The sequence below is a fragment of the Chlorocebus sabaeus genome, chromosome 22 (assembly GCF_047675955.1).
Source record: "Chlorocebus sabaeus isolate Y175 chromosome 22, mChlSab1.0.hap1, whole genome shotgun sequence".
Classification (NCBI taxonomy): Eukaryota; Metazoa; Chordata; class Mammalia; order Primates; family Cercopithecidae; genus Chlorocebus; species Chlorocebus sabaeus.
Genome location: NC_132925.1, coordinates 50,553,004 through 50,578,239, shown reverse-complemented (window position 1 = coordinate 50,578,239; position 25,236 = coordinate 50,553,004). Strand labels below are relative to the sequence as shown.

At 40.8% G+C, this 25,236-nt stretch overlaps 1 protein-coding gene across 1 annotated transcript in view; it reads left to right on the top strand.

Annotated features, from left to right (window-relative positions):
• LOC103228656 (FYVE, RhoGEF and PH domain-containing protein 5-like) overlaps positions 1–21,178 on the top strand; it is a 43,279-nt gene extending 22,101 nt beyond the window's left edge. The window contains 3 exon segments of the mRNA XM_038003505.2: positions 14,429–14,491; positions 16,553–16,686; positions 21,045–21,178. Of these exon segments, the coding sequence (XP_037859433.2) occupies positions 14,429–14,491; positions 16,553–16,686; positions 21,045–21,178 (331 nt within the window).
• Positions 21,179–25,236: the final 4,058 nt, after the last annotated feature.

Here is a 25,236-nt window from a genome sequence, read left to right as displayed (position 1 = left end):
AAAAACTTAGCTATTAATGGTTGGACCTCTCTTTGTGCCTCTGGCTTTAAGGGGTATTGTCTCTTCCAGGGGTATGGGACACTAGGCTTAAGTTGGATGTAAACTGGGGAAACATATGATAGTGTCCCATACTATAGGATCTACTTGGGAGATTACTCCAATAGGTAAAGTAGATACGTCCCCTTTTGACTTTCCTCCCTTATCACAGGAAAGGAGGAGGAGTAGTTCCGCATCTGCCTTGTGATTTCCAAAAGATACCACTGTCTGCAGCTGAGTCATCAAATCCCCTCCCAACGAAGGGGTGGGGCACTCAGGCATGATAAGAAAGGCATGTGAGAAAACCAAAGTCTCTGAAGAACAGCTTAAAGGATAGGCCAAGTGGTGTCTATGGACTTGTCCATCTACCCTGTGACCATACAGTTTTTGGGTGACAGAGGCCCATCATAATGGGCCAAAACAGAGTAAGCAGCCCAGAAGGAAGTTAATATTCTTACCTGCCACGTCAAAGGTTACCGAGGCTTCTCCAGAGATGTGGCTAGTTGTCTGACAGGAACTGTGGCAGAAGGCCTTGGACCCCCATCACTCTTGGGTTTGTCTGGCTATTTTGGCCATTATTGATTCAGGTGCCAATGGCTCCCTCTGGAGTGCTGGGCAATCCCTCTTCCAATGACCGCTTTTCTTACAGGATGCACACTGATTTATGCACAAGGCACAGTGACTCAGACGTCCAACTTTGGGCTTCCCACCTTTCAGCTTCCCTTGTTCAGGACAAGAGTCAGGAGGGCAACCCCATCAGCTCCAGCCCAGGAATCCCTAATCTGCAGCCTAAGGCTGCAGCCAAGAGCTGCACCTTGGGGGAGGTCCATTTTGTTCTTTCTGCTTCCTCTGGTTTGTCCCTGTTATTAAAAACTAAGAATGCCAAATCCAAAAGCTGTTCCATAGGAGTTTGGGGACCCATAGCTGCTTTTTGTAGTTTCCTACAGATATCAGGGGCAGACTGGGTTATAAAATGTTCTCCCAAAAGGGTTTGTCCTTCCTTTGGAGCAGAATCAGTGTTAGTATATTTCCTGATTGCCTCAACTAAATGCTTTTGAAACAAAGCTAGATTCTCATCTTTATCCTGAGAAACTTCCTCAACCTTTGCATAGTTAACAGGCTTTTTCATATATTTCTTCATCCCTTCCAATAAACAAGTGACCATATGAGCTCTCCTCCCCAAGTCTTCACTGGCCCTTTGATACTTCCACTCTGGATCTTGATCTGGAACCGCTATACCTCCTGCCATATATATTATGGTTCAGGTTGTGAGCCAATTCCTTATCTGCCTGGGCCCTAGCTGTCCCCAAAACACGTTGTTTCTCTTCCACTGTACAACACAGGAACAACAAAACGTGAAAATGCTGCCAAGTTAAACTATAGGTTGGAGTTAATTTCTCAAACTCATCTATGAATTTTCCTGGATCTTCAGAGAAAAGACCAAACTTCTCTTTATATAGAGCCACATCAGGCAGAAAAGGGGATATGTACTCTCACAGTGTCTTCTTCCCCATTCGCCACCTCGTTAAGTGGACAAAGGTTTCCTGTTGGAGGTTGATAGGAGGCTCCACTATGAGTAGTACTTGCTGGGCTAAGTTCCTCAGGGAGTGGTGGGTACAGAGTGGGACTAGACGGGTAAGAAGGAGGGGGTGAAGTGTTCTCAATACAGCTTTCAGGTGGACTAGAAGGAGAAATGACCGACGCATCTGAACCTTCAGAGCTGACAGAAGGAGGTGCTGCTCCACCCAGAAATGCCCACTGAATCAGGGGGGCTTGCATCAAAGGATCATCTAGTATGTCTAATTCTTTTTCTTCCTTTCCTCTCATCAAACATGATGCACATTATCCAAATAACAAATAAATGTATAACCGAGCTGTGAATCTTAGATAAACCACAACATGGACTCCAACACAAAAAAAATATTGAATAAGGCAAGGAAATGAAGAGGATTTAAATGGAAATAACCAGAGCAAGCAGATTCTGGGCAATAGCAGATGAGCAAAGCCAGTTTGCCCAAATCCAAGAATGGAAAGAAGTGTTTTGTTTTGTTTTGTTTTTTTTAGTGTGCAAAATGAAACAAAACAGCAAGGAGAAAAGTCCCCTGATTTCCATCCTAGTGCTTCTCAATCACACTTAGTTGTCATAGCAGCAGCAAAACATAAACACATTTGCCAGGCATGGTTGCTCACATGTGTAATCCCAGCACTTTGGGAGGCCAAGTTGGGTGGATCACTCAAGGCCAGGTATTTGAGACCAGCCTGGCCAACATGGCAAAACCCTATCTCTACTAAAATACAAAACTTAGCTAGGTGTGGTAGTGGGTACCTGTAATCCCAGCTACTTGGGAGGCTGAGGTAGGAGAATTGCTTGAACCCGGGAGTTGGAGGTTGCAGTGAGCCATGCCACTGCACTCCAGCCTGGGCAACAAAGCAAGACTTCATCTCAAAAAAACAAAACAAAACAAAACAAAAAACATCTATCTAATCTTATTGCTCATAGCTATTAAATACCAAATCTCAATCAGCAATTTTAGAGACAGAGTGTTTAATGCTTTTTGTGCCCTTCTGTGGTCACGAGAAATATGTTACAGGAAAGGGATCTCGATCCAGATCCCACGAGAGGGTTCTTGGATTTCATGCAAGAAAGAATCCAAGGCAAGTCTGCAGTTTAAAGTAAAAGTAAGTTTATTAAGAAAGTAATGAAAGTACAGCTACTTCATGGATAGAGTAGAGCGTTCCTGAACATAAGAGGAGAAACGCGACCACCCTAGGTACAATGCTTATATATATATATATATATATATATGATAAAAAAATGATTTTCAGGAGATGTGCTCTGCTGCAAGGGTTTGTCATAAAGCATTAATTTTCTTAATTACTATATTTTGCAAGAATTAATATTATTATTTCTTTTTTGAGACAGTCTTGCACTGTCACCCAGGCTGGAGTGCAGTTGTGCCAACTCGGCTCACTGCAAGCTCCGCCTCCTGGGTTCATGCCATTCTCCTGCCTCAGCCCCCCAAGTAGCTGGGACTACAAGCGCCCGCCACCATGCCCAGCTAATTTTTTGTATTTTTAATAGAGATGGGGTTTCACCGTGTTAGCCAGGATGGTCTTGATGTCCTGACCTTGTGATCCCCCTGCCTCAGCCTCCCAAAGTGCTGGGATTACAGGTGTGAAGAATTAATACTATTTTTAAAGCAAAATAATTTTTAAAGCAAAATTAGGAATGCCTTTGTTCTCCAGATATCAGAATATCTGGAAACTCCCAAGTCTGGGTCTGTTTAGTAAACATTATTAATTTGTTCCCTTAACTGTAAACATCTAGAGGCTAGGAATGTCTGACTTTTTGGGAATGCAGCGCAGCAAGTATCAGCCTCATTTTCCTAGCCCTCACTCGAAATGGAGTCGCTCTGATTTGAGTGCCTCTGACAGTGCCCTGAGCTAAATTTCTGATTGGAAGTCTTTAAGAGCTACATCCAAGCTGGTTTTTAAAAAAATTGATTCATGTTGGAAGTGAGAGCAAAACACTGAAGTGGTTTGAACAACAGTGGGGGTGTTCTGACCCCACCTTCCCAAGACTGACTGAATGCACCTCATTGATCATCCCTAGCGGATAATTGCCAAATCTTGCCATTCCTCATGGAATTGTGGTCGCAACTTAAAGGCAATGCAATTCACCCTCAACCATCTACACTGTTTGGGGTCACCGGATCTGAATTAACGAAAAAACAAATGGTTGTGATTTTAAAAGAAACCCTGTGATTCTTTTCCCTCATGTGCAGAAACTTAAACCAGTCCTACACAGCTGTTGTTGCTAGGAATTCCTAGGGGACCCGCAGTCTTGCCTAGATAAGGATGATTTGCAATTAGCATTAGCTGTTGTTGGAGTAGAGCTGCTAGAAGTGTTTGTATGGATAATTCTCTCGAGTATTTTGCAGGGTTTCCCATCCTAGCTCCATCTTCTCCCTACCCCGAGTCTGGGTAAGGCTATTAATTTATTAGTTCTTTCTAGGATGAAAAGATTTGTTTGTCAGAGCAAAGGTAAACACCCGCACGGCCCGAGGGACCGAGTTTAATTTGGAGAATGAGGACTTGTGTGAGCTGCAAGAAGGGTAGAGAGGCAGAACCGACAAGGTTATTGCATTAATAACTATCCGCAGGGGTGGACCAGACCTGGCCCCAGCTGAGTGCCTCCTAGCACTGAGGAAAGCAGAACCAAGCTTTGCAACAATAAACTCTCCGTGCTCGAAGAGACCGCCCACCTCTAACAGGTGCTTGAAATCCTCCAGCCACAGGGAACCCATCACTCCCAGTGCTGCCTCATCAGGTGCTGGGTATTCTGATCATGAAGAAGAGTTTCTTTCTGACTGAGGCATATACTGTTCCTCTCTAAATCCCTCCCCAACTCATGGTTCTTCTCTCTCAAGCCAGGTGAGGAAGCTGATTTCATCTTTTGTATGACAGCCCTTCAAAAATTGAAATCTGCTTCTGTAGAGTCACAGAATTTTATAGCTGGAGGAAACTTCAGACACAAGGCCTGTTACAGAAGAGGAAACTGGCACAGAGAGGAAATGGCGCTTGCATAAGGTCTCTTGGTAAGTTACCAAGTCCAGTGTCCAAACCCAGACTTCTTGACTTCTGGATCAGGAATTTGTAGTGAATTATGTGAGGGGATACCAGGTCTGGATGTGCAGGCTGTGCATTGTACAATCACAAGAGCAACTCCTTCACCTTTTGGTCTACGTATGGTGCCACCTGGGGTGTGCAGTGCACAGGCTGCTTGGCTATATGTGAAGGATGTGTTGCCTTGGTCTGTACTTTTTAAAAAATTGTTCATATCAATAGCTTTTGAGGTACAAGTGGTTTTTTTTGTTGTTGTTGTTACATTGGTGAATTATATAGTGGTGAATTCTGAGATTTCAGTGTACGGGACACTCGGCTAGTGTACATTGTATCTAATGTGTAATTTTTTTATTCCTAGCCTCTCTCCCCACCCTTCCTCCCTCCCTCCTTCCCTGTCTTCTGAGTCTCTGAGGTCCGTTATATCATTCTGTGTGCCTTTATGCACTCATAGCTTATAAGTGAGAACACATGGTTTTTGGTTTTCCATTCCTGAGTAACATCACTTAGAATAATTGCCTCCACCTCCATCCAGGTTGCTGCAAAAGACATTATTTTATTCCTTTTTATGGCTGAGTAGTACCCCATGGTGTATATTTATCACATTTTCATTATTCACTCATTAGTTGATGGGCACTTAGGTTGGTTTCACATCTTTGCAATTGTGAATTGTGCTGCTGTAAACATATATGTGTGGCAAGTGTCTTTTTCATATAATGATCTTTTTTCCTTTAGGTTAGATACCCAGTAGTGGGATTGCAGGATTGAATGGTAGACTTACTTTTAGTTCTTTAAGGAATATTCATACTATTTTCCATAGAGGTTGTACTAATTTACATTTCCATCAGCAGTGTATAAGCATTCCCTTTTCACCATACCCATGCCAACATCTATTGTTTTGAAACTTTTTAATAATGGCCATTCTAACAGGAGTAAGGTGGTATCTCATTGTGGTTTTAATTTGCATTTCCCTGATGATTAGTAATGTTGAGCATTTTTTTCAAATGTGTGTTGGCCATTGTATATCTTCTTTTTAGAAATGTGTATTCATGTCCTTTGCCCACTTTTCGATGAGATTTTTTTCTTGTTTGAGTTCCTTGTAGATTCTGGATACTAGTTCTTTGTCAGATGCGTAGTTTGCAAATATTTTTACACATTCTGTGGGTTGTCTTTTTACTCTATTTCTTTTGTTGAGCAGAAGATTTTTAGTTTAATTAGGTCCCTTTTTTGTTTTTGTTGCATTTGCTTTTGGGGTCTTAGTCATGAATTCTTTCTTTGCCTAGGTCGATGTCTAGAAGAGTTTGGCAATGCTGTCTTCTAGAATCTTTATGATTTCAGATCTTATATTTACATCTTTCATCCATCTGGAGTTCATTTTTGCATAAGGTAAGAGATAGGGATCCATTTTCATTCTTCTATATGTGACTATCCAGTTTTCCCAGCCCCATTTATTAAACAGGGTGTCATTTCCCAATTTAAAATGTTTTTATATGCTTTGTCAAAGATCAGTTGACTGTACATGTTTGGGTTTATTTTTGGGTTCTCTATTCTGTTCCATTGGTCTATGTGCCTACTTTCTTTTTTTGTTTGTTTTGTTTTGTTTTGTTTTTTGAGGTGGAATTTCGCTCTTGTTGTCCAGGCTGGAGTGCAATGGCATGATCTTGGCTCACCACAACCTCTGTCTCCCAGGTTCAAGTGATTCTCCTGCCTCAGCCTCCAGAGTAGCTGGGATTACAGGCATGTGCCACTGTGCCTGGCTAATTTTGTATTTTTAGTACAGACGGGGTTTCTCCGTGTTGGTCAGGCTGGTCTCGAACACCTGACCTCAGGTGATCCACCCACCTCAGCCTCCCAAAGTGCTGGAATTACAAGCATGAGCCACCACACCCAGCCTATGTGCATACTTTAATACGAGTACCATGCTGTTTTGGTAACTATAGTCTTGTAGTATAATTTGAAGTTCAGTAATGTGATGCCTCCAGATTTGTTCTTTTTGCTTAGGATTGCTTTGGGTATTTGGGATTTTTTTTGGTTCCTTAAATTTTAGGATTTTTTTTTTTTAATTCTGTGAAAAATGATGTTGATGTTTTGATGAGAATTGTATTGAATCTGTAGATTGCTTTGGGGAGGTATCATTTTCACAATATTGATTCTCGCAGTCCATGAACATGGGATGTGTTTCCATTTGTTTGTGTCATCTATGATGTCTTTCAGCAGTGTTTTGTAATCTGTAGAGATCTTTCACTTCCTTGGTTAAGTGTATTCCTAAATATTATAATTTTTTTGCAGCTGTTGTAAAAAGGGATTGAGTTCTTGATTTGATTCTCAGTTTGGTGGTTGTTGGTGTATAGCAGTGTTACTAATTTGTGTACATTGATTTTGTAACCTGAGACTTCACTGAATTCCTTCATCAAATCTAAGAGTCTTTTGGAGGAGTCTTTAGGATTTTCTAGGTATACAGTTATATCATCTGCAAACACAGATATTTTGACTTTCTGTTTTCCAATTTGGATGCCCTTTATTTCTTTCTCTTGTCTGACTGTTCTGGCCAGGACTTCCAGAACTATGTTGGATAGGAGTGGTGAAAGTGGGAGTTCTTGTCTTGTTCCTGTTCTTAGGGATGCTTTCAACTTTTCCCCATTCAGTGTGATGTTGGCTATGGGTCTGTCATAGATGGCATTTATTATTTTGAGGTAAGTCTCTTCTATGCTTAGTTTGTTGAGGGTTTTTATCATAAAGGGATGCTGGATTTTGTTGAATGCTTTTTCTGAATCTCTTGAGATGATCATATGGTTTTTGTTTTTAATTCTGTTTATGTGATATCACATTTATTGACATGTATATGTTGAACCATCCCTGCATCCCTGGGATGAAAATCACTTGATCATGATGTATTATCTTTTTAATGTGCTGTTTGATTCAGTTAGCTAGTATTTTGTTGAGGATTATTGCATCTATGTTCATCAGAGACATTGGTCTGTAGTTTTCTTTTTTTGTCATGTTCTTTCCTGGTTTTGCTGTCAGGGTGATACTGGCTTCTTAGAATGGTTTAGGGCAGATTCCTTCTTTCCCTTCTTTCTCATTTTTTTTGAATAGTTTCAGTAGGATTGGTACCAATTCTTTGAGTGTCTGGTAGAATTCAGCTTTGAATCCATCATGTCCTGGGCTTTAGTTGTTGGCAATTTTTAAATTACTAATTCAGTCTCACTTTTTGTTATTGGTCTGTTCAGAGTTTCTGTTTCTTCCTGATTTAATCTAGGAGGGTCTTATGTTTCCAAGAATTTCCTCTAGGTTTTCTAGTTTGTGTGCATAAAGGTGTTCATAGCAGTCTCAGATGATCTTTCGTATTTCTGTGGTATATCAGTTGAGTATCTCAAGTTTCATTTCTTTTTTTTTTTTTTTTTTTTGAGACGGAGTCTCGCTCTGTCCCCCAGGCTGGAGTGCAGTGGCGCAATCTCGGCTCACTGCAAGCAAGCTCCGCCTCCCGGGTTCACGCCATTCTCCTGCCTCAGCCTCCCGAGGAGCTGGGACTACAGGTGCCCGCCACTGCGCCCGGCTAATTTTTTCTATTTTTAGTAGAGACGGGGTTTCACCATGGTCTCGATCTCCTAACCTTGTGATCCGCCCGCCTCGGCCTCCCAAAGTGCTGGGATTACAGGCGTGAGCCACCGCGCCCGGCCTCAAGTTTCATTTCTAATTGAGCTTATTAGTTTTAAGGGGGCTGAGGTGTCAGGAAGAGACTCTATTGGATCCTTTGCAACACGTTTCATTGATCCCCCACCACCTACACCTTCCCCTAAGTCTTCTTCCAAAATCTCTCACAACGAAACGGTTGTTCCGCCTCCATCTAATGACAAGACCAAGGTAGCTATTGTAGAAGTTAAAGACCTAAAACAAACTTTGGCAATTGAGACAGGATATCAAGATACGAATGCCTGGTTGGAATGGATCAAATATTCCATCCACACTTTAAACAAAAGCAATTGTTATGCTTGTGCACACAGCAGGCCAGAGGACCAGGTTGTCCCATTTCCGCTAGGATGGTCCTTCAGTCGACCAGGCATAGGCTGTATGGTAGCTCTTTTCCAGGATTCCACAGCCCGGGGTAACAAGTCATGCCAAGCTCTCTCTCTGCTATATCCTGAAGTTCGACACCCTGCGGGTCAGCCTCCGAGGGCCATCCAGCCTCCGAGGGCCATCCAGCCTCCGTCTCCCGCATAGTCTAAGCTAATTCCAATTAGCTATTTTAAAGAGAGCAGGGGTATAAACCAGAGCGGCAGGGTGAGCAGTTTCAGTGGGAAAGATAGTTATGGAACAGGTGACTAAAAGTGACTCAGGTCAGAGCACGTGACCAGGGGTGACTCAGGATGGAGCAGATGACCAGGGGAACAGATGTGAACTACTGATTAGAACTGGTGGAAAAGGTGGTTTACTGAAACTAGGGGCAAGGAGATGAGGAGAACAAGGAAGTTCAACTTTAAAATGGAGAACAAAGAACTGAACATACTGACATACTTATTATTTGAAGAGAAAGTTAGAACTCACTGTATTTAACAATTCTCCCCCTCTTGAATTTTACAGTTCTTTCTCTTCAAACTTCCTTAACATGTGTTGGCTTAATTCTGCTTGATTCTTTAATGAAGAAGCTTCTCGGAATAAGGTGGAGGAGAGTTAAGGGAGGGTTTTTTATTTTTTTCTTAGACGGAGTCTTGCTCTGTCACCCAGGCTGGAGTGCAGTGGTGTGATCTTGACTCACTGAAAGCTCCGCCTCCTGGGTTCACACCATTCTCCTGCCTCAGCCTCCCAAGTAGCTGGAACTACAGGCAGCCGCCACCACATCCAGCTAATTTTTTGTATTTTTAGTAGAGACAGGGTTTCACCATGTTAGCCAGGATGGTCTCAATCTCCTGACCTGGTGATCCACCTGCCTCAGCCTCCCAAAGTGCTGGGATTACAGGTGTGAGCCACCGTGCCCGGCCAAGGGAGGTTTTAGTAAGTGCTGTCTCTCTGAGTCTTTGCACCAGCCCATGGATGCATGGTATGACACAATACCTGACAAGAATGAGTACACCTACTATGGCTGTGAGAGAAGTAAGAGTCGAGGCTATGATTCCTTTCCATTTACCAAACCATTTTCCTAGCCACCATGTGAAGGGGTCATTTACTCCTGAGTTTTTGGCTAACTCATTGGACAGAGCAGTTAGACCTTGCAATGCCTTTGTTATACTTCCATCAGGGGCAGTATTGTTTGGGACGAAGGTGCAACACTGAGTTTTAATCATGACACAAACTCCTTCTCTTTCTGCTAATATCATGTCTAAGGCTGTTCTATTTTCCCAAGCTGTCTGGCTAGTAGCCACTAATTGCTCAGCTATTCCTTTAACAGCACCTCTAGTGTAGTTAATAAACCACTGTTGGTTGTAATAAATGTAATTTATCCAATCTATGTTTTTATTGTCACCTACCAAAATATTGACTCAAATCCTATTTGATCTCGAGATTTAACTTTATCTGGTACTCCTCGTGGGACTCCAATTGCATTTAAGTAAACATGAGAGTCGAAAGACCCATAAGGAGCTTCTCTTGTTTTACAGTGTTGTATTTTTCTTCTCTCTGGTTGATGAAATGCCAAGGTGAAAGGAATAGCCAATTGGACTACAGCACAAGTGCCACTCCAGTTACTTGGCAGAGTGTCCAGTAAAGGTTCACCACAATACCACCTTACATCTGCTCGGGGATGAAAAAGGGCCGATTGATTGGTAAGCTCTTGAAAATTCTTAAGCTCACCTCATCCCTTCAGGTCTCCAAGGAACCCTAAGTTTCCCCCTTGTCATGAGAGACATGAAGTGAACTTAATGTCGGGAGATGGAGGTTGGATGGCCCTCGGGGGCTGACCCGCAGGGTGTCGAACTTCAGGATATAGCAGAGAGAGAGCTTGGCATGACTTGTTACCCCGGGCTGTGGAATCCTGGAAAAGAGCTACCATACAGCCCATGCCTGGTCGACTGGAGGACCATCCTAGCGGAAATGGGACAACCTGGTCCTCTGGCCTGCTATGCGCACAAGCATAACAATTGCTTTTGTTTAAAGTGTAGATGAAATATTTGATCCATTCCAACCAGGCATTCGTATCTTGATATCCTGTCTCAATTGCCAAAGTTTGTTTTAGATCTTTAATTTTTACAATAGCTACCTTGGTCTTGTCATTAGATGGAGGTGGAACAACTATTTCATTGTGAAAGATTTTGGAAGAAGACTTAGGGGAAGGTGTAGGTGGTGGGGGATCAATGAAACGTGTTTCAAAGGATCCGGTAGGGTCTCTTCCTGAAACCTCAGCCCCCATAAAACTGACTTAAAGAAGGCAACCAGCTTGGAGAAGGGGAAGAATTTTTAGGGTTTGGGATAATAACCTGTATTGGATTGCACTACAGTTAGCGGTTTAACTGACAGTTAGGGGAAGCTGTTCCTTTAGTAAAATGAATGTATGGTTTTAGGAAATTACAACTACTGGTTGGGGCAGCCCATCCTTGCTCTTTAGTGGTCCACAGAACGTTGGACCAACTTGGCATAAAAGCTCTGGATTGGGTGTGGGGGCCAAGACTCCCAGTTGACACTGGGGTCTTCATTGAAATCTTCCCAGACTAAATGATCCCAATTCACTAGTGTCCAGTCTGAGGAGAGCCTGGAAGGACAGACGTACTTTTCTGAAGTGGAGAGCTATCTTTGACTTGGCCAGTCTCCACACGGTATAACAAGGCAAGCATCAAATGTAATAGTTTGAGGCAAAATTTACTTGGTTACATTAATAGCTAGGTGGTCAGTAATAGAGCGAGGAAATAAGGAGTAATGGGATAGATGAAAGAGAGTTAAATTTTTCTTAGCTTTAGTTTGGTAGGGTTTTCCCCTGGGACTATGGCCCAGAAGCGGCAGCATTTTCTTGACTCAGGTGTGATGGGTCCATCCTCTCTCTGCTGTCCGGTCTACGGTTTCAGTACTTAGGAGCACTAGGCCAGATCCTTCCCAGGCCAGCTCCAGCTTCTCCTCTTTCCAGCTTTTGATGAGGACGTGATCCTCAGGTTGATGTTGATGCACTGGGAGCTCCAGGGGTGGTGCCTATGCTAAGAGAACTTTAGTTTTAAGAGAAAAGAAAGTAGAAGACAGGCCAAGTATATAATTTTTAAGAAATTAGTCTTTTGTTTCAAAGGTAGGATTGTCAGCAGTGGAGTGTAAATAAGGCAATCCATAGAGCATCTCATCAGGAGAAAGACCAATATCTTTCCACAGGGCAGTTCAGATTCTTAGCAGGGCAATAGGAAGGCTCTTGGTCCATGGTAACTGAGTCTCCAGAACCAATTTTGTTAAGTGGTTCTTTAAAGTCTGATTTGTTATTTCTACTCTCCCTGATGAAGGTAGATGCCAGGGAGTATGGTATTCCCACCTAATGTCTAATGTTTGGGATAGCTTTTTAATTATGTGTGTGGTGAAATGAGTTCCATTGCCTGAGTCAATATTTTCTATTAGTTCAAACCTGGGCACTATATTTTCAATTAGGGCTTTGACTGCATTATTGGCTGTTGCATTTGAAAAGGGAATAGCTTTGACCCAATGAGTGAGGTGATCTACTATCACTAGTAAGTATTTTAGATGACCTATTGGAGGCATTTCTGTGTAATCAACTTGGATACTTTGGAATGGCCTTAAGCCTGGACTCCTTCCCCCAAGAGGTAATCTTTTATAGTTTATTAGGGGTTTTTTTTTTGTTGTTTTTTTGTTTTGTTTTTTTTTTTTTTGTTTTTTGTCATACTAAACAACTGTCTGTACATGTTTGGCCAGGATATAAATTCCTATGCACCCATAAACCCATAAACTCTGAGAACTGCATCACACATGCCCTGGGGCCCCCAGTGGGTCCCTCAATGTGGTTGGGACAAGATTTTCCTCATAAGGGGTTTGGATAACATTTCTCTCTGGTCTGGCAATATCTATTTTCCTTCTGAATTCTCTTTAGCACCTATTTTTATTAGTTTTTAGACCAAAGAAAGCCAAACACCATTTTATATTTGACAATGCTTCCTGTATTATTTTTATACCAAGTAAGCTAAATTTCACCTTTATATCAGTGTACTATTAATGTTAAACTCAATTTTAATAAAACCTGTAGACATATTTATCCAATTTTAATGTCTAACCGTAAGGTAAGATTTTTATACACTCTTTTTAACCTTTTATAATTTTTGTTAAAGAACAGGTTAGTGCTTTAAGAAAAAAACATTGTGCTTTTATTTTAATGTTCAATTTACAGAAAAACTGGATGATACCCCTTTCACTTTAGCCAGTATGTTCACACACAGAATTTCCTTTACAATTAACATTTCAAAACTTGCATAAACCTTCAAAACATTTTTTTAACCTTTTAATGTAGGTAAAAATCCACATTCTTATGCCTCCTAATAATTTAAAGTATATTTTACTTTCCTTACACACCTTGCACATAAACTGTTTCTTCAATAGTTTTACATTCAGGAGGCCTAATTACTTTTAAATTATACAACATTTCTTGCATAGATTCCCTTTTAATACATTTTTCATGACTTTCACAGACAATCTTTGACATGCCTCAACTTTCTGACTTGTTGTAAACATCCCTTTCTTTAATCAACCCGTTAATTTACTTTAGGACAAGAATTTACCGTATAAGACTCTTTTTACATAAATTCTCCTTTTTTTAGTGTCAAAGATGATAATCGTTCTTTCCCAAAGCAAACTTCCTTCATGTCTGTGGACTAAACTGCCTAAGGCCACAAGATTAGAAGTGGGGATAATACATGTTTACTTTTGTTGAAAACTTTGTAAGTTTGGGATTTTAATTATGTGCTAGGTGTAGAGCCTAGGACTAGACAGAAGTGCAGATAAGGTCGGGCTTATTCTGCATTTAACTCCATGTGTCCTGGGTTTTACCTACCTGCAAAGCAGGCCAGTTGTACAGCTAAGAAATGGTCACCTGTTTGGCTATCTGGTCTGCTAGGTTATTTCCTCAACTTTCAAAAGGCTTTTCTGGTGTCCAGGGACATGGACAATAACTATTTCTTTTGGCGACTGAAGGTTATTTAATATTTGGGTGACTAATTCCTTGTGGACCAGGTCTTGGCCTTTGCTATTAATAAGACCTTGTTCAGTTCAAATTTTTCCAAATGTATGAGCCACTCCACAGGTGTACTTAGAATCAGTATAGATGGTTCCTTCCTGGTTCTGTAAGTACTTTAAGGCTTGGCTGAGTGCAAACAGCTCACACGTTTGAGCAGACCAATTATTAGGCAATTTTCCTGACTCTATTTCTATAAGAGTTTCTCTATTAATTACTGAATACCCATGGTGTCATTTTCCCTCAATCAGCCAGGAAGAGTCATCTATAAATAAGTGTCGTCCTGTCCTGAAGGGAGTTTCTCCTAGGTCTGGTCAGACCGCTGTACGGTAATCAATTCAATCTAAACGTGTGTGATCGTTCTCTAGATTTGGATCCCCTGTTAGGAAACCTGCTGGGTTAAGCGAATTATCAGTGGTTAATGTTAAATCATCTTTTTCTAATGGAATAGCCTCATACCTTAAGATTCTTGAGTCAGTAAGCTACCTTTTTGCTTTCTGACTTAGGATAGTTCTGACCTGGTGAGGTGTGCTCACAGTGATGTTTCCTCCAAAAGTTATTTTTCTACTTTCTTCTGTTAGCAAAGCAGTTGCTGCTACAGATTGAATGTATCTGGGCCATTTGCAGGTTACTGGGTTTAGGATTTTTGATAGGAAGGCTACGGGTTGCAAGTGGCCTCCATACTCTTTGGTAAGTACCTCTAAGGTTATACCCTTGTTTACACTGACAAAAAGATGGAATGGCTGCTTAAGGAGGGTAAAGCTAGGACAGGGGCAGTTACTAATAGATGTTTTAACCTTTCCACCTGTTGTATTTCTGGTAATTGCCAAATGAGGGGTTTGGCCCATCTTGCATGAGCTTTTTGTCTAAGGGTTTTGTTTTTAGGGCATAAGAGTCTGTCCATAGATGACAGTATCTGACTAACCCTAAAATTTTCTAAGTTTTTGTTTAGTCTCTGGCAGAGGCAAGGATATGATGCCTTTAATTCATTCAAGCTCAATTTTCTGTTTACCTTTGTTAATTAAATGACTTGTTCTAGTATTTGACTAAATTTGGAGACTCCGTAAACCCTTGGGGGTGAGACTGTCCATTGGTACTGCTGTTTTCAACCAGAGTGAGGGTCTTCTCACTCAAAGATAAATAGGTCCCGGCTGCTCTCTACTGATGGACAAGCCCAGAGGCATCTTTTAAATCTATTAGTGTAAACCACTGGTGACTGTATGAGATCCTACTGATAATAGTATAAGGATTGGGAACAACAGGCTGTGTAGTTTGGACTATTTGATTAATAGCTCTAAGGTCTTGCACTAACCCATCTGGCTTCTTCACAGGCAGTACTGGAGTGTTATAGGGAGACATACAGGGTTTAAGAAGCCCATCACAAAGAAGATCTTCAATTTATAGGTTTTAAATTTACCCTGGCTTCTAAAAGAATAGGGTATTGCATTCGCTTTACTACTTCCCTAGGGGTTTTTAATTTAACATGAATCAGAGGAATCTAACTTTCCTCAATTCCGGTCTTTTGACCATATCTCAGGATGAATGTGTTCTTCATCTGCGGTGGTGAGCAAGATTAGGGAGGGGAGGGGAGGAATTTTCCATGATTGATTTGGAGGCCTAAGCCTAATTCTAGCATTAAATCTCTTCCTAATAGATTTGTCTCTGTGTCCAGAATTGACAGATATTTGATACTAGCTGATCGGTTTTTGGATTTTACTCCTGTCTCCTCTAAGATTCTTGTTTTAAACGCTTCTCCTTTTACTCCTGAGATAAAAAATTATTGTGAACAAGTTACACTGGATGGAAGATAACAAACTGAGGAGTGAGCTGCTTCTGAGTTGATTAAAAAGGTAATAAGCTTAAGTTTAGGTCCCACTTCTAAATTTATTAAGGGCTTTTGATGGGACTTAAGATAAAAAAAGATAGAGCCCCTGACTTCCATAGTCTTCTTCAAAAGCTTTAAGTGGGATGACTTTTTCTTTCTTTTCTTTCAGGACATCGTCTTTTAAAGTGACCTAATTTTCCACATCCGAAACATTCGTTCTATCCCTTTTTTTTTCTACCTTTGAGTCTTCTGGCTTTACTATTTCGTACCCTCTATATTGCCTGGAGAGTGGAGGTTTAGGTTCTTTATAGGTTCTGGCCCCCGGGTACTTTATTATGTGGTGGAGAGCACAATTTTTGCTTTCTGCTTTTGTTTTTCCTTCATCGCTTTTTACATATACTTTTTGGACTTCTCTTAGAAGCTCTTCTATAGGTCTATCTTTCCAGTTCTCTATCTCTTGTAATTTCTTGTTAATATCTGGCCAACTATTAGTTACAAAATAAAGCTTTAACATCCCTTATTTGAGGGGAGTCTTCTAATTCTAGACCTACATATTTCCTCATTTGCTCTTTGAGTCTTCCTAGGAATTTTATAGGTCTTTCATCTTTTCCTTGTTGTATATTGAAAGCTTTTGTAATGCTTTGGATGTGAGCTACAGACTCTCGAATTCTTTCAATTATCATTTCTCTAAGGTTTTTTTCTTCTTCTAATATTTTAACATTAGGCCTAGGGGACTATTAGGGGGAATATTATTGTTGTTAACTTTATCCTTTTTATCTCTTACCTTACTTGGGGTATTTCCCACATTGGGTCCTGGTTAGGCTCAATCTCTGGTGTTACAGATGTCTTACCCATCCTTCTCTGGGGGCTTGCTAGGGCTATTAGACTCAATCTCTCATATTAGAGCTGTCTCGCCTATCCTTTAGCCCCACCTGCTGGAAGCTCTTTGCATTCACAAACACTTTCATCCCCCAGAATATCCTGATCGCCAAGGAAATACTTTGCCGCCTCTGTGATGTTTCTTACCTTGGTCTGTGCACAGAATTTCCTGGTCGCCATGGTATGTGAGGATCCTTTCCCCCAGGTTGCCAGCCGGTTTCTTTCTGCATTGCTGAGAGTCCGGGTTTATTCATCACACCGGGTGGGTCTCAATTCCTTACCCCAAGGCCGCTGCAATGTGGCAGCGGGCCATGTCTCCTCATGGGAGAGGTCTAGACCCTCCTCAGAGGAGAATGGGAATCCCAGATGGGCCCCCAAATTTGCTAGAAATAAATTTTTGGTGCCGTAAAAGAAATAGCACTCAAACACGAATTTTCTCAGCAAGGCAATTTTACTTCTATAGAAGGGTGCATCTCTCAGATGGAGGAATTGCAAGAGCACACCTGAACAAGGGAGGGGGAAGGGTTCTTATGTCTGATACAGGTAACCCCTACTACTGTGTCTGTCATTCCCCTATTGGCCAGGGTTGGACCACATGGTTTAAGCTAATTCTGACTGGCTATTTTAAAGAGAGCAGGGGTATGAACCAGAATGGTGGGGTGAGCAGTTTCAGTGGGAAGGACAGTTATGGAACAGGTGACTAAAGGTGACTCAGCAGGTGACCAGGGGTGACTCAGGTTAGAGCAGGTAACCAGGGGTGACTCAGCATCGAGCAGGTGACCAGGGGAACAGATGTGAACTACTGATTAGAACTGGTGAAAAATGTTGTTTACTGAAACTAGGGTCAAGGAGACGAGAATGAGGAAGTTCAACTTTAAAATGGAGAACAAAGAACTGAATATACAGAACTCACCGTATGTAACACTATCTTGGAGAATGTTCCACCTGCTGATGAGAAGAATGTATATTCTACAGTTCTTTGGTAGAATGTTCTGTAAATATCTAAGTCCATTTATTCTAGTGCATCATTTAAGTCCATTGTTTCCTTGTTGACTTTCTGTCTCTGATTTGTCTAGTGCTATTGATGGTGCATTGAAGTCTTCCACTATTATTGTGTTGCTGTCTATCTCGTTTTTTAGGTCTAGTAGTAATTGTCTTACGAATCTGGGAGTTCCAGTGTTAGGTGCATATAAATTTAGGACTGTAATATCTTCTTCTTAGTGTGATCTTTTTATCATATCATGACTTTCTTTGTCCTTTTTTTTTTTTTTTTTTAACTGTTGTTGCTTTGAAGTCTGTTGTCTGATATAAGAATAGCTATGCCTGCTTGCTTTTGGTTTTTATTTGTGTGGAATATCTTTTTGCTCCCTTTACCTTGAGTTTATATGAATCCTTCTGTGTGAGGTGAGTTTCTGGAAGACAGTAGATATTTGGTTTGTAATTTTTTAAAATCCATTCTGTATCTTTTAAGTGGAGCATTTAGGCCATTTACATTCAACATTAATATTGAGATGTGAGATACTGTTCATCATGTTAATTGTTATCCAGATTTTTTTTCATTGTGTTATTGTTTTTAGACTCTGTGAGTTTTATGCTTTCAGAAAGTTCTATTCTGGTGCATTTTGAGCTTTTGTTTCAAGGTTTAGAACTCTTTTTAGAGTTTTTTATAGTGCTAGTTTGGTAGTGACAAATTCCCTCAGCATTTGTCTGAAAATGACTTGTTTTCTCTTTCATTTATAAAACTTAGTTTTGCTGGATTCAAAATTCTTGGCTGACAGTTATCCTGTTTAAGAAGGCTGAAGATCAGACCCTAATCCCTTCTGGCTTGTAAGGTTTCTGCTGTCAAGTCTGTTCTTAGTCTGACGGGTTTTCCTTTATAGGGTAGCTGATGCTTTTATCTTACTGCTCTTACAATTCTTTCCTTCATTTTGGCTTTAAATAGCTTGATTACTATATTCCTTGGTGAAGATCTTTTTGCAGAGAATTTCTGAGGAGTTCTTTGAGCTTCTTGGATGTGGGTATCTAAATCTCTAGCCAAGTCAGGGAAGTTTTCCTTAATTGTTCCCTCAAGTAAGTTTTCCAGACTTTTTGTTTTCTCCTCTCCCTCAGTAACACTAATTATTCTTAGGTTTGGCTTTTTTTTTTTTTTTTTTACATAATCCCATATTTCTTGGAGACTTTGTTTATTTCTTTTGATTCTTTTTTCTTTATTTTTATCTGATTGGATTAATTCAAAAGTATATCTTCACACACTGAAATTCTTTCGTCCACTTTTTGCAGTCTATTGTTAAAACTTCCCATGACATTTTGTAATTCCCTAAATGTGTCTTTCATCTCTAGAAGTTGTGATTGCTTTTTCTTTATAATATCTATTTCTCTAGAAAATTTTTCATTCATATCTTGAACTGCTTTTAAAATTTCTTTGATAGTTTCCACCTTTCTCTGGTACCTCCTTGAATAGCTTAATAATCAACCTTCTGGCCTGGCACGGTGGCTCACACCTGTAATCCCAGCACTTTGGGAGGCCGAGGCAGGCAGATCACGAGGTCAGGAGATCAAGACCATACTGACTAACATAGTGAAACCCCGTCTCTACTAAAAATACAAAAAAATTAGTTGGGCATGGTGGCAGGTGCCTGTAGTCCCAGCTACTCAGGAGGCTGAGGCAGGAGAATGGTGTGAACCTAGGAGGCAGAGCTTGCAGTGAGCCGAGATTGCACCGCTGCACTCCAGGCTGGGCAACAGAGTGAGACTCTGTCTCAAAACAAAAAACAAAAAAGAAAGAAAGAAAAAGAAAAAGAAAAAAAAATCAACCTTGGAATTCTTTATCTGGTATTTCAAAGATTTCATCTTGGTTTGGATTCATTGCTGGAAAGCTAGTGTGATCTTTTGGGGGTGTTATAGAACCCTGTTTTGTCATGTTACCAGAGTTACTTTTCTGGTTCCTTTTCATTGGGGTAGCCTATTTCTTCCAATTATTCCTGAATTTATGTTTGATTTGACTGTTTTTTAAATTTTTCCTCTTAAGGATGTGACTTTAATGCTTATAGCTAATTATAGCCTAATTCGGTTATTGGTACTTTCAGGGGTGAAGACTCTGTAAGAGTGCCTTGGTTATAGAGATTCTTTGCATGATGACTTTCTCATATGCTGGTTGTAGTAGCAGTGTGCTCCATGTGTGAGCAAGTTCATTGTGTTCTATGGAGTTGGAATGGTAGAGGTCTCTTAAAGTTTATCTCATTCCCCTCTGGCATGTACTTTTTAATTTATTTTCCTCCATTATTGTATTTACTGGTTTGATGGTCAGGCTTCAGGCCAGTAGGGGAAGTATCCCTGGGTAAAGAACCCACTGTGGCTAAAGCAGGTGGGTAAGTGCAATACCCAATGGTGGGCAGAAGTCCCAGCCTTGGCAGAGGTGGCTGGAGGAGCTGTCAGTGAGTTGCACTGAGGTCTTATCAGGGGAAGGGGTTGGAGCCACCTCAGTTATCCTGCCAGGTCAGCAGGCAAGTGATCCACCTTTCACACACACTCCTGTCCCAGTGCTCCACATGATCAGGCTACAGAGTTTAGCTAAACTACTCTCTATGCAGGATTCAAAAAATATTTGTTTAAATATTTTTTGATTAATGTTTTTGGATTAGTTCCTTGGAAATTACACTTAGGAAGTTTCAGCTTACATTACTCACTCAGAGGAGACATTAGAAAAATGCCAAAGTGGGCACATCCACAGTTAACAGGATTTCAAACCCCAGAATGAAATGTGTAGAAGGTGATTATCCTTCCCAGCACAGGGCAGGTTCTGGGAGTGCTCCCAGGTTGCACACTCAAATACAAAATGTTAAGAGGTAGTGTCCAGGCAGATTATTTTGTACCACAGGACTCACATGTTTTAAAATGTTCGTCATTCTTGGTGGTCAAAGGTCATACCAGGAAGAGTTAAGATAACTTTACTCAGAATCCTAGCCTGACTGAATCAAGGTTGACTGCTACCTTAAAGGACATTCAAGGATTTATATAATAGGAAATGTTGCCATCTTCCTTACTTCCCCCAGATCAGATCCACTTGCACAGATAACTTAAGCAGAGACATATTCCAAATATTTAATATACCACACTTACAAATTAGAAGTACAGAAACTTGCTCTATGCATAGAAGTGTAAGTAAAATTATATTATCCACTGTGGGGGTCTGTTCTTTCTGAGGGAGTTTCTGGGTAAGTATATGGAGCAATACAAATGTGCTGTGATAACAGAAAAAGAACATTTTCTGTTCCTGTTTTCTTACACTGAAATGACACATTAAAACCATAATAAATGGCAGAAAGAGTGGCTCAGATTCTACCAGAAAAAACCTAATCAAAGACTTTTCACGAGTTAACAATTCTCATAGGTTTCCATCAACATTGTTGGGCATTATTCCGCATTCTGGGTTATGTTGTGCATCACTTTTATGCAACTCCTAGATTCCTTTCTAAATAATATGGAATTAAACATATCTGCTTAATGCTATGTGATAAAACTGCTCATTTACCATTCCAGTCTATTTTCTGAGGATGCTCCAGATACCGGAGTATCTGGAAAACAAGGGAGAGGGCAAACTTGTTCTGAAAGAAAAAAAAGTTCATTTTAATGCCATTGACATTGGGAAGGACAAACTGTCATTTGTCTATTAACATGAGAGCTGCAGGCACACAGGTATTGAGACACTTTTAAAATGTTCCTCGTCATAGACAGGGCTTTAGACAGAGCCAATCTGGGATTGCACCTGTTCACTGCTACTTTGGCCCCTGAAGAGTTTTGTAGCAAATCATCTGGCCCTGTGTTTTCAGCACTGTTCTGATCTGAAGTCAGTTCTCTCAGTCCTTTGGGTCCAGCTGTCGGACCACCTCAGAGGCCTACTCTCCTTTCATGTCCTGGCACCTCTGACCCTGTCGTTAGATTCAAGGCACACCTACCATATTCTAATACTTAAATTGTTGTATAGCTACTAAGTAATGTAAACCAAATGCCATCACAGAGCCTAGCTACAGATTTTTAAGAAATGAAATGGGAAAATGGAAACAAACTGTAAAAGCCAAAGTAAAACCCAGGCCCTGCGTGGTACATTAGTACGTCCTCAAGGGCACTGAATTGAACAAAATTTGGTAACTCTGGGTACACTGGAAAACCCTTTACAAATTAGCCTAGACAGAAAATACATTGAGGCCTCTGCAGGTGTTTGGATATAGCCAGAGGAATAGTGTCCGCTGGGGGTGGACGGTCTGTGGCTCGGATAAGCAGCACATCAAAGCCAGGTCTGGTAGGCAGGGAGCTGGCCCCATATCTACAGATCAGAATGGCAGCATCACTGGGCATGGGGTTATGTAAGAGGTGCCCAGACCAACCTTCTAGAAAAGTTGTTAAAGTTTTCCAGTGGCCTTCTGAAATGTATCTGTATTCTGAAATATATCTGTGTAGCTAAAATATTAAAGAAAATATTTTTAAAATTATCTTCTAAAGAACCTCTAAATTTAATTAATTAAATTAATTTGAACTGTAGAAGTTAACAAAATTTTACATTTTAAAATCAACAATATCATTTTTTAAATCCTCCATGGTAGAATTCTTCTGGTTACATTTTCTTTTTCTTTTGTAGGAACTCACACTGCCCATTTGGCAGATCTGCCATCCAGCCAATCTGCTGGATAAGCAGCTACAGATTAATCACATTCCCCACTGTCTAAGACTATCAATCTTGGATAGTCTTAGATACCAAACGATGGATACCAGGGATAAGAATCCCTGCCATTACCTACCATTTACTTGTATAATATAGTTTTTGAGATATATATGAACTAAATTTGCCATCTACTATCTTGGAAACATCTATCAGAAATGTAGCGTATCTAGAGAGATGTAAGCCTGAAAGCAACTTTGTGAAGATTGAATGAGGGCTGCCATTCCCCCAACAAATGCTTACATTAAATGTGTGTGTGTGTGTGTGTGTGTGTGTGTGTGTGTGTGTGTGTGTACACTACCATTCCAATTAAAGGCAAAAGTAACAAATATCTTGGAGGTATTTATTGGAGGCAGAAGATGAGAGACACCAGAGCTTTGTAATTATTCTCAGCTTAGACATTGTCAGATGACTGCCAGCTAAAAGTCCCACTAATTTTTATGTACAAAACTTTTTGTGGTTTTGTTAGAAAGTAATCATTTGGTGGCATTACTACAGCCAAAAATAAGAACAGATGAGAACAACAATCAGAATTTTCAGGCTGAAAGCACAGATCAGTGATTCTTTTTCAGTGGAGTTTTTCTGAGGGTTATTAGCCTGAACTCTATGCTTCTTTTTTCCTTTCATACTGAGAGAAAACTTTTTCTTATTCTAGGGACTGGCAGTGATATGTCCTTATGTCCTGGTTACATTTTCTTTTTTTCCTTTTTTTTTTTTTTTTTTTTTGAGATGGAGTTTCGCTCTTGTTGCCCAGGCCAGAGTGCAGTGGCGCGACCTCGGCTCACCGCAACCTCTGCCTCCCAGGTTCAAGCAATTCTCCTGCCTCAGCCTTTCCAAGTAGCTGGAATTACAGGCGTGTGCCACCATGCCCGGCTAATTTTGTATTTTTAGTAGAGATGGGGTTTCTCCATGTTGGTCAGGCTGGTCTCAAACTCCCGACCTCAGGTGATCCGCCCACCTCAGCCTCCCAAAGTGCTGGGATTACAGGCATAAGCCACCTCGCCCAGCCTGGTTACATTTTCAACCATACAGATGACATTATGACTATCTAGACAACAACACCATAACTGTTTTTTTAAAAATGGAAAGTCTCTTCACAGTTGTTTTGCCTGTGGGATGCAGTGGCTCTGCTTATCATCTCGCCATTATTTTTCCCTGCTACACAGCGTTGTAGACAGACCCCAAAGCACCAAATTAATTTATGAAGTGTGACTAACAGATGCTGTGCTCAGTTGAATCCCTCTCATTCTGAGAAGTGGAGCAAGGTCAGGAGATCACTATCCGCAAATCATTAAATGTTACTTGGATGGAAGAAATGATACGCTATATGGGAGCTGAGCCTTCCAAATTCTCATAACTGCACAATTGTACAGGTCCCCCTTATCCACCGGCTGGACGCTGAGCCTGCTTCCTGCTTCTGCTCCATGGATTGCTAGGTTAAACTCACAACACTGTTTGCTTTAGAGACCCTCTGTAAAAAAGAAAAAGATGATAAAACAAAGGTAGGCAAAATTAAGCTTCCCCTGGAACTGGCTGCCAGGTGTTTCATGCTTTCCAGGTTTGCTTCAGTTTTCATGAGACACACGTGAGCTCTTCTGGGTCTCGTGTATAGGCATGTATATTTTTACTAAAATATCCTTATACTTTGTAGGAGGTTGGGGGGAGCCATTTTTTTCATGGAAGATATAAAAGAACCCTGGGATGGGAACCAGAAGTACAGCACACACTCTTGCTACTGCCCAGCTGCATAACCTGGGGCAAATCTTCCAAGTCGAATCTACACAGCTACACAGTTCACCTGATTTTGGCAGCTAGCTTCTCAGTAAGAAAAATAATGCCCAGGACAATTAAAGCCGCTTGGAAATGAAGCTTCAGTTTGTTACCTATATGTCAGTTTTAAAGAATTTTTAAAAATTGTTTTTCTTTTGTGTGTGTGTGTGTGTGTGTGTGTGAGAGAGAGAGAGAGAGAGAGAGAGAGAGAGAGAGACAGAGTTTTGCTCTTTGGCCCAGGCTGGAGTGAAGTGGTGCGATCTCAGCTCACTGCAACCTCCGCCTCCCTGGTTCAAGCGATTCTCCTGCCTCAGCCTCCCAAGTAGCTGGGATTATAGCCACCTGCCACCACACGCAGCTAATTTTTTGTATTTTTTAGTAGAGACAGGGTATCACCATATTGGTCAGGCTGGTCTTGAACTCCTGACCTCAGTTGATCCACCTCACTTGGCTTCCCAAAGTGCTGGGATTACAGGTGTGAGCCACCATGCCCGGCCCATTGTTATTTTTATAAAGTACAAACACACTAAGATAAAAACGTTTATTGTCAGTGGTGATATCATCTGCCCACTAAATTATCATCTCACTTTGTAGGAGCTCTTTGTATATTTTAGATATTTTATTCACTACCTACATTACAGATAACTTTTTGCAACTCTAGCATTGGTCTTATGGTTTTGTTTATACTACGTCTTTCTGTTTATAGTGTAATTTACAGTATGATTCACCAAATCAAATTTATTTACCTGGGAAGACATACATTTTATTATAATCTATATATGCCTATGTATAGATTTGTTGGTATTTACCCTGCATGTTGTTTTTTAAAATTCTTGGGTCTGTGGTTTGGTTTCAGACATCAATTTTGGGAAATTCTCAGTCATTATTGCTTCAAATGTTTCTTTGATCCTTTCTGTTATTCTTCTCTTTCTGGTTTTCTCATTAAGTGTATGTTACATCTTTTGTAGTTGTTTCACCATTCTTGGATATTCTGGGGGTTTTTAATCTTTTTGTCTTTAGTTGTTGTTACTGTTTTTTGTTTGTTTGTTTGTTTTGAGATAGAGTTATGCTCTGTCACCCAGTCTGGAGTGCGGTGGCCTAATCTTGGCTCACTACAACCTCCCTGTCCCAGGTTCAAGCAATTCTCCTGCCTCAGCCTCCAAAGTAGCTGGGATTACAGGCATGTGCCACCATGCCTGGCTAATTTTTTGCATTTTTAGTAGAGATGAGGTTTCGCCATGTTGC